At 44.3% G+C, this 12,244-nt stretch overlaps 1 protein-coding gene across 2 annotated transcripts in view; it reads left to right on the top strand.

Annotated features, from left to right (window-relative positions):
• The window catches only part of col2a1b (collagen, type II, alpha 1b), a 48,550-nt gene that overhangs the window by 1,043 nt on the left and 35,263 nt on the right, over positions 1-12,244 (top strand). The window contains exons 2-8 of one of the 2 annotated variants that reach the window (XM_076267374.1): positions 2,858-3,067; positions 4,470-4,486; positions 4,890-4,922; positions 6,098-6,130; positions 6,264-6,317; positions 8,819-8,920; positions 9,660-9,737. In XM_076267374.1, coding sequence (XP_076123489.1) covers positions 2,858-3,067; positions 4,470-4,486; positions 4,890-4,922; positions 6,098-6,130; positions 6,264-6,317; positions 8,819-8,920; positions 9,660-9,737 — 527 coding nt within the window. The remainder of the gene's footprint in view (positions 1-2,857; positions 3,068-4,469; positions 4,487-4,889; positions 4,923-6,097; positions 6,131-6,263; positions 6,318-8,818; positions 8,921-9,659; positions 9,738-12,244) is intronic. The other variant, XM_076267375.1, reaches the window with a different exon arrangement.

The raw sequence follows: 12,244 nt of genomic DNA, 5'->3' as shown, positions 1-12,244 counted from the left end.
AGAAATTCCAAAAGAGACTCGCTCACTCCTTTTTTAGTTTTCTTTGAAAGTCAGATAGATTTGGTAAAAGTAGACTTTTAAAGCAAGGGTTGGTCAGGCTCTAGGGCCTTCTGTGAAAAGAGTTCACATTCCACAGCTGTCAGAGGGCATCGGGGCGAATCCAGGCTTGCTAAAGCGCAAAGGTGGACTATTATAACTAAGATGCCCAGGCAAAGGAATAACCCTGAAAAACGCACATATGCTTTTTAACCCAGTCTTGTGGTGCTTCTTCAAGATCTTGCATATCAATGGATCCTGATGAAGCCCGTTTATTGGACATGAGAGCATGTTAATTAATAGCAATTTGTTATTGCAATTTTTATTGGTTAATTAATCGATTAAGTTTATTGATTCATATATTTGACGTGATCAGTGGTATAGGGAGAAGGGAATAGACAATGGTGTATTTGGCTGGACTGAGCGTTCCATATGATTTTAGTGTTTCCATCTGTTTTCTAGATCACTCACAGGCTGTGACAGTCAAGGCAAAGAGAGAGAGAAAGATTGTCTGGCTTGGAGACTACTGGAAAAAGTATTATGAAAACAGAAGGGGAGGGGGTATTATTCTGATTCAGCTAAGGCACATTCTTTTTTACATAAGGGTTGAGACGCAGCTAGGCTCCAAATTAAGCGCACAGAGAAAGGGTTTGGGTGGTGGTTTTCTCAACATAGAGTGAAAAATTTGCAGACTTTTTGAGAGAGAAAATAAAGAGAGACGCGCAATTGCAGGCTCAGGTTACCCTCTCTCTCGCAGCACAGAGGCCCCTGGACGGAAGGCACGTTGCCTTTTCCTGAGAGCTACTGGGGAAAATATTTCAGGGACGTGCTAAGAAGCCCCAAAGAGGCAGGAGGGCACCAACTCTCCTTGTGACCCCAGCCTAGCAGGCTCAAAGGGCAGCTTGACGTCTCGGAGGGGGCGGAAGTGGTCAAACGTGCCATGTGAACCCCTCTTTTCCCCTGGCACAGAAAAATATCTTCTATAGCTTGACTGCTGTCGACTAGCAGGACAGGGATCTTGGAGAAGCCTCTCTTCAAGCAGAGCACTCCAACACCTGTGTTCAATTTGGAGCTTTCCTCCTCCATTTCCCTGCGCTCTGAATAAAAAGTATGCCAGTGAACTAAGAGAGAGCATGCAGAGAATAATTACTAAGCAGGCAAGGATAGAATACAGTCAGCTATACCTGTGAACTGTCCAATTTCAAAGCCAAAGTCATAGGCAAGATAATCAAAACATTATTTTAGGTTTGACATTATAATTTAGTCTATGAGACTAATGTTGAGTATATAGGCCCTTGGAGGCATGTTGATGAAGGCCGTCCATTCTCCATTCTAGTGCATGTTTGGAATACCGTCGGACGTAGGCTATGAGTTCCAGATGAGAGTTAGAAGTACTCCTGTTTGGATCAGGTGAACGCTCGTGAATTGCCCGCTCTGTCCCTTTTTAAGAAAGGCCCCATTCATGGTCACGGGGGTCCGTTAGGTTACCTGGACCTGGGCCGGCCTCTAAGGTAAACAAAACTACTGTACGTACTCTGTTGATGCTCCCCTCCTCTCCTTAATGCCCCGTGGCCCACGCCACCTCTCATGCTTCTGGAACTCCCGCAGCCAAAGGCCGGAATGTGGCAGGTGAGGGTGCCACACAGAGGATATGGGCTTTCATGAAAATCAGCACCCCGCCCACCCCCCAGCCCCTACTCATTCAGGGTGGATTGAGGTCCCCTTAAAGTCAACTAGCCGCACCAATAGACAGAACATAAGTTCTGTCAGATGCCCTTTAAGCCGCCTGTGTTTTTCAGTATCTTAATGTGCTCTTGTACACTTAAAAAATAGAATGTTTGCTGTTTCCCCGTAGACCATATAGGTGTCAATTATTTGGTAGGCCTCATGTGCTCATAGCTTTAAGAAGGGACACTTATAGGTATATACCATAATTCCATTGCCCTCCAATGTTGGGTATTCTAAATTTAGTTGGCTTGGTGTTCATTCACATTAAAATGCCTGAGGTCACTCTGAACTTGCTTACCTTTTGGTGGTGCTACCAGGTGCACATTCATCCAAGGGAATGTAATGCTTTGCACATTCATTGTACAATGGGTTCAGCTCATGTAGCTAAGTGCTTCAGACATGATGACGACAATAGATACAAGAGGACTTCCTGAGCAAGCCTGGTATTAAGGAGACATAGAAGTGGATACAGTATTGTCATTCTGGTATTCACTTTGCAGCAGGAGTTGTCTGAACTGTTGTGGTGCTGCCACCATGTGGTGGAAGGTTCAAATTGCAAGGACAGGAACTGGCTGGCCTGCAATTTAGCAATTATCATTCCTCTGCCATACTTCAGTGAGAGAAGAAAGGGCATATTACAATCAAGATTTGGAAGAAATGATAAACACAAATAAACTTCCTTGTTTTCTTCATAGTTTATACCATATTTAAGTTTCGGAGACTTAGTTGACAAATTGCAACATAACGTTAAGAACAATACAGGTTACCAGTTCAGTTCAAGTTCTGTATGAACAGTACTAATTTGGTTGTTCTTTTTGGACCATTAATTACAACAATATTTCAAATTTACATTCAAGTACATTTGTTAAGGTTATTTGAGTCATGATATCAATGATTTGTGATCATTGCATCTATACATATTTACTATGCATAGAATACAATGATTGAATCTATATGTACAGTGAATGACTGTTGTACATTGTGTCTCTCCCCCCACACACATACATCCCTTGTCCTGAACCCTCTGTGTCCCAATGTGGCATGTACACCCACGCACGCACACACACACACACACACACACACACACTCACAGAGGAAGACCCTGGCAGCTGCCTTCAGGACGGCAGTCGCTATAACGACAAGGACGTGTGGAAGCCGGAGCCTTGCCGCATCTGCGTATGCGACACGGGGACAGTCCTGTGCGACGACATTATCTGCGAGGAGCCCAAAGACTGCCCCAATGCCGAGATCCCATTCGGAGAGTGTTGCCCCATCTGCCCCGAGCAGCCCGCTCCCCCCAGTGGTCGTAATTTATTTATTTCATTAACACATAAATAAATTACCTACCTGAATAAATTCATCTTGTTCCTTCTTGGGGAGTATGGGCGAAAAAAAATGTTAAAACAACCTTGCAATGGTTAATGGATGTACACTTCTTTGTGTCACCTTTGAAATTGGAGGTTGTTTTGTTTTTTTTTGTTCCTCACTCTAAAAAAGAACAGATGATTGGCAATCTTAAAGAGAAAATGCAAAGAATGGCACTTCATGCTTACGAGGTTCGCAGAAATGCTGCTTTGACATGATTTTTCCAAGGCTGGTCCACCTTGGGCCCCATCTTGTTTGGATATTATTCTATTCCCAGTATCAGGAACACATGTGGGAATCATTATGGAAATACCTTACTTTACCAGACACTGTGTGCATTTCAGCAGCAGTAGGAGCCCAGCCCTACACCCCTTAAAAAGGCAGCAGGACTCAAAGGGGAGAAGTATTTGTGTGATAATTTGACAAATTTTTGATGACCTCTCCCATTTTGATCTACTCATAGGCATATCTTTTTGTACTAGAAAATTTAGATGGAATGGCCGTGAAAATGTACAAATCATATGGAGGCCTTGAAATTTGTTAATTTCGTAGTTTGGTGAGATTTTTACATTCCTGGTAACAGGCCACTGTCACCCCGTCAAAGCAGCATTTTTGAAAGTAGAAGTGCAAATTCTGTATGACTGCTTTTATAACTGCTTTATGCTGTTCATATTTCTTATAATTGAGTTTCAGGTGAATTTGCTTTGCCCACAACTCAGCATATTTCAGAGTTCATATTTAATTTCATTAGAGTTCAGAGTTCATATTTAATTTCATTAAATACAAGTCAGGCAACTAAATACTTAAATATTATCCATAGCTATAAAACTGTGTTCTAATATTGCTTTTCATCTATAAAATGTATGCTTATGTCATGTTATCATATGTTGATCTTGCTAACAGGATACATATACATGCCATCTTTATACACAAGCCATATACATGCCATCTTTATACACAAGCCATATACATGATTTGTAACTCATGACCCTATACATACAGATCAACTGACCCCTTAAAATTAAATTGAATAGCAGCCACTTTTTACTTCTGCTTTGCTTTTGCCTTTGGCTTTCTGCAGTTTCCCACGGAGATGGTGCTCAAACACTTTCAGGTTCAATGGGCTATCGGTGACGGGTTCCTCATAGTTGCAGGCCGCGTTCTTTTGCATTGTCCCTCCAGTGTCTATAGGCCTCAGAGAGAGGCTTCTGAGTTAGGCCACTGTCAGTCTCAGACAAGGTGTTGAGACAGTGATGTTGATGCTTCCATCTAATTGTGCACTGTACTAATACATGTTTTGTTCTTCTTCCTCTTCTTGATGACCCTGCCGGACATAACAGGTGTACCAGGTGCAAAGGTGAGCATCACTGAGAAAGAGGACACCTTTTTGTGGATGTTATTGTGCTCCAAGATAGAATTAGATGTCAGCTTGGCCTAGTAACACAAATAAATGAGCCAGTATCTTATTTTCATGAATTACGCTAAGTGATAGTTTTGAATGGCTGGCAGTATAGAGCTGACATAATTAAAGGACAAACTGACAGTCTACTGACATTAGACTACATGTGCTATGGATTTACTGCATCCATATAGTTTGATTCATCTGTTTTATTGTGTTATCATTATATATGGATGATCTCTTTGTAGTTTGTGTCATCTTAAAACTATAATTCTTAAAAATGGAGCAGTAAGTAGGCTTGTAATTTGTACATGTGGTGGCATTGCTTGAGTTGCTAATGCATCTCCATATTTCTCAACAGGGACAGAAAGGTGAACCCGGAGATATCACAGATGTAAGTTCACATAATCTAACCCAGAAATCGCTCTGCTGCTTTAATGGGTCCGTGGTGATTAGATCAGATCTATTAGGGGATATCTGGATAAATGACTCAGCTATTCTTTTGTGCTTATGGTAGCAGATTTTATGTAATGCAGTGTTGCAATTTGGTGTGTGTGTGTGTGTGTGTGTGTGTGTGCCCATGTGTGTCTGGACAAGTGTTTCTGTGAGTGTGACAGAGTAATTGTGTGTCGTGTGTGTGTGTGTGTGTGTGTGTGTGTGTGTGTGTGTGTGTGTGTGTCCTTATGTGATTAGATGGGAATTGAGAGCAGCAGAGCCTTAGCTGCTCCATTAGGCTGGGTAGGCCACACAGGGCAGGCGGCAGGCCAAGCCAAACAAAGCCCATACTCTCAGCACCAGAGAGACAGAGAGAGACTGAGTTAAAGAGAGAGAGAAAGATGGAGTGAGAGAGAGAGACAGAGAGAGACTGAGTTAAAGAGAGAGAGAGAGAGAGAGTGAGAGAGAGAGACAGAGAGAGACTGAGTTAGAGAGAGAGAGAGATTGAGTGAGAGAGAGAGACAGAGAGAGACTGAGTTAAAGAGAGAGTGAGAGAGACAGAGAGACTGAGTTAAAGAGAGAGAGAGAGAGAGAGAGTGATTGAGTAAAAGTGAGAGAGAGAGAGAAAGAGACTGAATAAATGAAAGAGAGAGAAAGAGATGTAAAAGAGAGAGAGTTAGAGACAGAGAGGTAAAATAGAGAGAGATAATAAGTTAGAGACAGAGAGAGACTGAATAAAAGAGAGATAGAATTAAAGTGAGAGAGAAAGAAAGAAAGCAAGAAAGAAAGAAAAAAAGAAAGAAAGAAGAACTGGCCTGACTGTGCTGTTCTGCCAAGCACATGGAAAGAGTTTAGATCCCTTAGTGGATAGCAATCATTTGCTCACCCAGTAAATAGCACTGCATTGTTTATGGCTGGGTGTTCGTCAACACAGCAATTAACCTCGGAAGTTATTAAATGAACATCTAAGAGCACAGGGCAGAATAAAGGTCTCATTCTAAACACTCGGCCTGTGAAGATTGATGCTTAGGTCATCAGCTGTGTTGACACCACTGAAAACCTCAACCCTGATATTTAAGTTGAATAATAAAGTCTTTTTTTCTTCTTCTTCTGCTTCTTCTTTTCTGCTTTCAGGTGGTAGGACCAAGAGGACCTGCAGGACCCATGGTAGGTTGAAGACATTTATTTCTAATTCTGGAAGCCTCTGGAGAATTTATGTGACTCCGAAATGCCAAGTTTGTTTTGAAATGACCTGTGTGGTTTGGTGTGCGTGCTAAGCAGCCTCTGTCTCACTTCACAGGGACCCTCAGGAGAGCAGGGCCAACGCGGAGACAGGGGGGAGAAGGGCGAGAAGGTGAGCTCTGTCTGAAATGTTTTGATTCGTTTGGTTTCTCCATGTAACACCTATGCTCTCTCCGTCTCTGTCTGGCTGGGACAGAGTGCCACTGCGTTGGGCTCTGTGTCCACCCAGTCAGGCTGCTCTACGTGGCTTCAAGGGATTCTCACTCTTTGTGTGTGTGTGTGTGTGTGTGTAGGGAGAGGGAGGGGGTTGGGGAAAGAGTGTTCTCCCCACGTGCTGTTTCCATTAGGCTGTGTGGTCTGCCATAAGCACAGGTTTGTGCAGCAGATGTGTGAGCGGCAATAACGCACACATACGCACACACCCACACACTCACACACAGGCTCACACACACACACACACACACACACACACACACACACACACACACAAAGTCTTTTGGCTGCCAATGAAGACCACATTCAATCAGTGTGTGAAATCAGTGTAGCTGCACTAGGATGCTTTGATCACTGCGTTCATTTTATAGCATTTGAATGCATGTCAAAATGGCTGTTGGCTGAAATGTTGCATAATGTCTACACTCCTGATGAAACGAAGGAGGCCACAGTTGAGAAGACAAAAAAAAATGGAAAGCGACACGACACTTTCTTGCCAGTAGATATTGGTTTGTTGATAGTGTTCTTTAATTGTAATCATCTTGAGGTTTTCTTTGTGGAGGGAGTTCTTGAGAAAGTTGACAGGGTCTTCTACAGTAGCATTTGTAAAGTGTGAACAACAAATAAATATTTGATCAGCCTAGTCATCATAAATGTCATGCTTTTTCACCCTGTAAGGAATTACATGCTGTGTTAAATGCTTTAGGGGAATTCTGGAATCTTTGTCTCCCTTGGCGATGTGTAGTACTGCAGAGTGCCAACATAGTCTACGGATTTGATGAGAAAGCTACTTGATATTGTTTATAAACAGACCTCCAGAAGCTATCAGATCACAAATGCCTTCACTTTATTCATATTTTGTTATGTTGTGGCCTAATGCAAAAGGCATTTAATTTTTTGATTTCTTGTCAATCTATACTCAATACCACATAGTGACAGAGCAAAAATTAGATTTTAGACTTTTCTGAAATGTATTAAAATGGAAAACCCACAGTGAAAAAAAGGAAATATCACACTGGCATACTGTAAGTATTCAGAGGCTTTGGCATGCTGATACTTGACATTAAGCTCAGGTGCTACCTTTTTCAGTTGACATCTGTGAGATGTTTGAGACCTGTGGTAAATCCAATTCACTAGACATGGAAAGGCACAAACCTGTCTATATAAGTTCTCAAGGTTGAGAATGCTTTTCATAGCAAAAAGCACTAGGTCAAAGGAATGGCCTGCAGAGCTGAGAGATTGTGTTGAGGCACAGATCGGGGGAAGGTTATAAAAACCTCCACTGCTTTAAAGGCTCCCAGCAGCACAGTAACCTTCACAAACTTTAAATGGAAGAAGTTTGGAACAACTAAGATGTGAGCTGAATGTGAGCTGATTGTCCAGCCAAACTGAGCAATCCAAGAAAGGGGTCTTGGTAAGAGATGAGACCAAGAACCTGATTGCAAATCTGGCTGAGCCACTTCACTCCACTCCACGGGCAGATACATCTCAACAGAGGAAAGCCACTTGGAGTTTACAAACAAAACACCTAAAAGACTTCCAGATTGTGGGAAACTATGAAAGCTGAACAGACCTAAGTACAGAGATATCCTGTAGGAAAACCTGGTCCAGAGTACGCAGGACCTCAGTTGGGTTGAAGGTTTGCCTTCTAATATTACAGGAGAGTGACCGTAAGCTCAGAGCAAAGACAATGAAAGAGTTGCTTTGAATATTTGTAGCAGTCCCTGACAGTTCACGTCCAAACTGACAGAGCTGATTTAAAAAAGCAGAGCAGAGAGAGGAATGGCAGACAATCCTCAAATCCAGGTGTACAAACCTGTTGCATCATACCCAAGATGTCACGATGGCCAAAGAGCTTCCACTGAGTATAGAGTAAAGGATTCTGATTAGATATTTTACCTTTTTTCCTTCATTTGCAACATTTTGACATCCCACACTATAATAATGATTAGAATATTAGCAATAATACTCTCTTTTTATTTTGTGTTGTTTTTTTCTGTTCCAATTTTCACTACCCAGTTTTATAATTTCACCAGCAGAGGAATTAGCAAGTTTAGAAATTTGAAAAGAACAAACCACTCAAGAAGTAATTTTTAAAATATGTTGTTAATCACCCTACAATTTAAGGACATTTTTGTTTAGATTCATATATTTTATTGTCAGTTAGTACATTGACTTTAAGGAGTACCCAGAAAGGTATTAGATCTTAGCACACCTTTTTAGCACACCTTTTGAACAGAAATTTTAAAATTATGCCAATTATGAGGATGTCTTCAGTCAAACTGAAATGTGCTCAGCTGCAAGCAAAAATGATTTCCTAGCTCTTGTGCTGCTGCTGCTGCTGCCACTGATAATCATTCCTTCCCTTTATTTCATCTTCTCTCCCCTTCTGTGTTTCAGGGATCTCCTGGCCCCCGTGGCAGAGATGGCGAACCTGGCATTCCTGGCAACCCCGGACCCCCTGGACCCCCAGGACCAAATGGACCCCCTGGACTTGGCGGAGTAAGTACCCAGAAATCCGCTAAGGAGAAAAAAAGAGAGAGAAATTCCTGCATGCTTCCTTGGGTCCTCTAAGTGGGGGATGCCAATCCCTTTGCTCTTCAGGTCCAAACAAGTACCAAAAGCCCAGTACATTAGCACATTGTGGAGATCTTACAAAAGTCAGACTCCTTCTGGTAAAACTAGCGTAAGAGATCAAGCCACTGTGAAAGAGCCATTTGCAAGGGTTGTGTTTGTTGAACTGAGGTGGAAAGATGAGGGGAGAGTAGGACTGGAGTGATTGGGGTTACAGTTGGTGGTATTTTGTCCTGATGAGAACAGAGAAAAGAGTAGAGCGCTTGGGACGGCAGGGGGGAGAAAGATAGACGGGGCACTGGGGAGGGGGCTCGTGGAAACACAAGAGGATCCTTTGTTGAGCAGGAAAATGAAAACTCCTTCCGTGATCCCTGAGCTCACAAACTCAGCTGGAAAGTAGTATTTTTAGCCAGAAGAGTGCAATCTGATCTTATAAGGCTTTGCTGACAGACAGAATGTTAATTATGAGAAAGTTGACAATAAAAATACATCTGTTGACATTTACCTGTTGAAGTAAGGACCGCACAGTGCTTGATTTGCATTTAATCTATCATACCAGAGCGCCACAGTATGGAGTGCCTTTGTCCACTGGAGGGAGCAGTAGCTGGCAGGTATTCTAAAGGCTCTTTGAAGGAAAGCTAATCATAATGTTGTTCCTTTTTTGCAGAACTTTGCTGCTCAGATGGCTGGTGGTTTTGATGAGAAGTCTGGTGGTGCCCAGATGGGAGTGATGCAAGGACCTATGGTAAGAAAAAAGACCTGCTTCATCATCAATTCATGATGCAGGAGAAAGGAGGATGACAAGTTTGTATCAAAACGATGGAAGGGGTCATACAGTTTTCATACAGGAAGAAGCTTCCTTCTTCCTTTCTTTTTCCCATTAAAAAGTATAAATAATCCGCCTAGGACATCTAGCACCCCCTAGTGTCTGGATGAGATTAACATTATCACGTGTCACACAATTCATACTTATGCCATGGACAGTGTGGCGAAATGAACTTATGATAGGTGTCAGCTTTCATCAGGGTCTTAAACTGCCCTCAAGCTGGCATACCATGCCGCCTCACTCAAGAGTAATGTGAGCATAGGGGGTTATTTTAGTTCTTTTCACCACAGCCTCAACTCTATTAAGTGCGTTTGGAGACGGGGAAAGATCCGGGCCTACTGCAGAGGAGCCGTGTGGTTCCATGTGATTTCTTTTTTTCTCTGGAGGCTGCGGTGTCGAGACCCGGAGAGATGCCTCCCTGATTTCATTCCCATGCCAAGGAACCACACATTTAGCCTTTCCACAGACGGACCGGCCATGTGGACGAAATAAATAAATGAAACGACAGCAGCAGTAGTGATATGCCCCCCCTCACGTCTCCCTCATAATGTGTCCTTTCACACAAGCCCAGGTTCCTGGAGCCCAGGTATATATCCCCATCATCAGGCCCTATGCCCACAGTATCCTAAGCACTACCGCCCTCCCCCAAAAACCACTACAGCCATCACACCACCCACCCCCCACCCCCACCCCCACACACAACTGGTGCACACAGAGACCTATTGAGAGGCCAGCCTAATGCTGGCATAAAAAGCTGACTTTCATTACCACCACCCTAACCCCCCCATCCTGACTTCCCCCTGGAACGCCGTGCCATGGTCGCCACCCGGACGTTTTCTTTGGACGCCACATGGAATTCCTGCCGCGGCAATCGAATGCACAGAGCGGCGAGTGTGATGTTCTGAAGGAGCCTCAGTGTACGCAGCGAGACGAGAGAAATATTGACACAGACTCCACCGCCATATTGAGAGCCGCCTACACCCCACCCTCCAGCAACCAACAAGTGGGAAGTCCTAAAAGATTCCATGGCAAGAGAAGGACTGTTTTTACCTCCAGGGGGAACTGCTGGATGAATGAATGCAATTTTTTTTTTCCCTTCATCTTTTTCTTCATTTTCTTCTTTCTTGGCTTGGTCTCAGTTGAGCGAGCCAAGGGCAACTTAATGATTTTTTTTTGGGGGGGGTGAGGTGGTGTGGGCGTAGTGAAATCTGCCCCATTGCCTCTCCTGAATGCGAGATATCCCTTGGCTGAGTGATGAGATGGAGATATCCCTTGGCTGAGTGATGAGATACACGGAGCCAGACAAAGGATTACCTTCACTGGATTACACTGTATGTTATCCCTGTCAAAGACTCATGCTTGGAGGTGATTAAACGAAGGCTGCCACAGAACACTCATTGCAGACAGCGTGCACTACAGCAGGCCATGTATTCCGCTCAGGTGGACTGAGTGGACACTGGCGGAGTGAGTTCCCATGGCGCGCTGCTGCTCCCTCAAGAACTCCAGTAAATGTCTGTTATGACGATGGTCCATGGCATCTCGTTCACCCGACGCGTGGCAGGGTGCGCACTTATGAAGGGACTGGAGTCACAGAAGGGTCACGCTTCCTCCACTTCAATCTCCACGGCCCAGGAAATTGACCTCTATCCCAGAGAAGGAGAAAAGGATGGGGGGAAAGACAGAGAGAGAGAGAGAGAGAGATGAAGAGATACAAAGGGTGAGGTGAAGAGGAAAAGGAGACTATGAGGTTAAGTGAAAGAGAGAGAGAGAGAGAGAGAGAGAAGGAATGGCAAGCAGCCAAAGTCTGTGTGTGTGTGTGTGTGTGTGTGTGTGTGTGTGTGTGTGTGTGTGTGTATTAGTGAAAAAGCTAGCTGGAGCGAGTGCCTGAGTGCTGCTGTGGAATTCCTAACGATTTATGGCTCTGACGGACGGGCAGGCTGCTGGTTGCAGCGGCCGCAGGGCAGCGTTGGGCAGCCCACTCGCTGGAGAGAGAGAGTGAGCAGGGAGAAAGCTCACTTACCTCTCCTCTCCTCTCCTTCTCTCTCCTCCTCTCCTCTTCTCTCCTCTCATTCTCTCTCCTCTCCTCTCCCCCTCTTCTCTCCTCTCCTCTCTCCTTTTCTCTCCTCCTCTCCTCTCCTCTTCTAACCTCCTCTCCTTCTCTCCCCTCCTCTCTCCTCCTCTCTCCTCTCCTTCTCTCTCCTCAGCTCTCTCTCCCCCCTCCTCACCTCTCCTCTCCTCTCCTTCTCTCTCCTCTCCTCTTCTCTCCTCTCCTTCTCTCTCCTCAGCTCTCTCTCCCCCCTCCTCACCTCTCCTCTCCTCTCCTTCTCTCTCCTCTCCTCTTCTCTCCTCTCCTTCTCTCTCCTCAGCTCTCTCTCCCCCCTCCTCACCTCTCCTCTCCTCCTTTCAGCTCTCTCCTCTCCTCTCCT

This window comes from Alosa pseudoharengus, unplaced genomic scaffold, assembly GCF_046254945.1.
Source record: "Alosa pseudoharengus isolate Yale_2024_CS ecotype anadromous, Long Island Sound unplaced genomic scaffold, YU_APseudo_1.1 YU_APseudo_1.1_scf_5, whole genome shotgun sequence".
Classification (NCBI taxonomy): domain Eukaryota; kingdom Metazoa; phylum Chordata; class Actinopteri; order Clupeiformes; family Clupeidae; genus Alosa; species Alosa pseudoharengus.
This window is presented reverse-complemented; position numbering and strand designations above follow the sequence as displayed.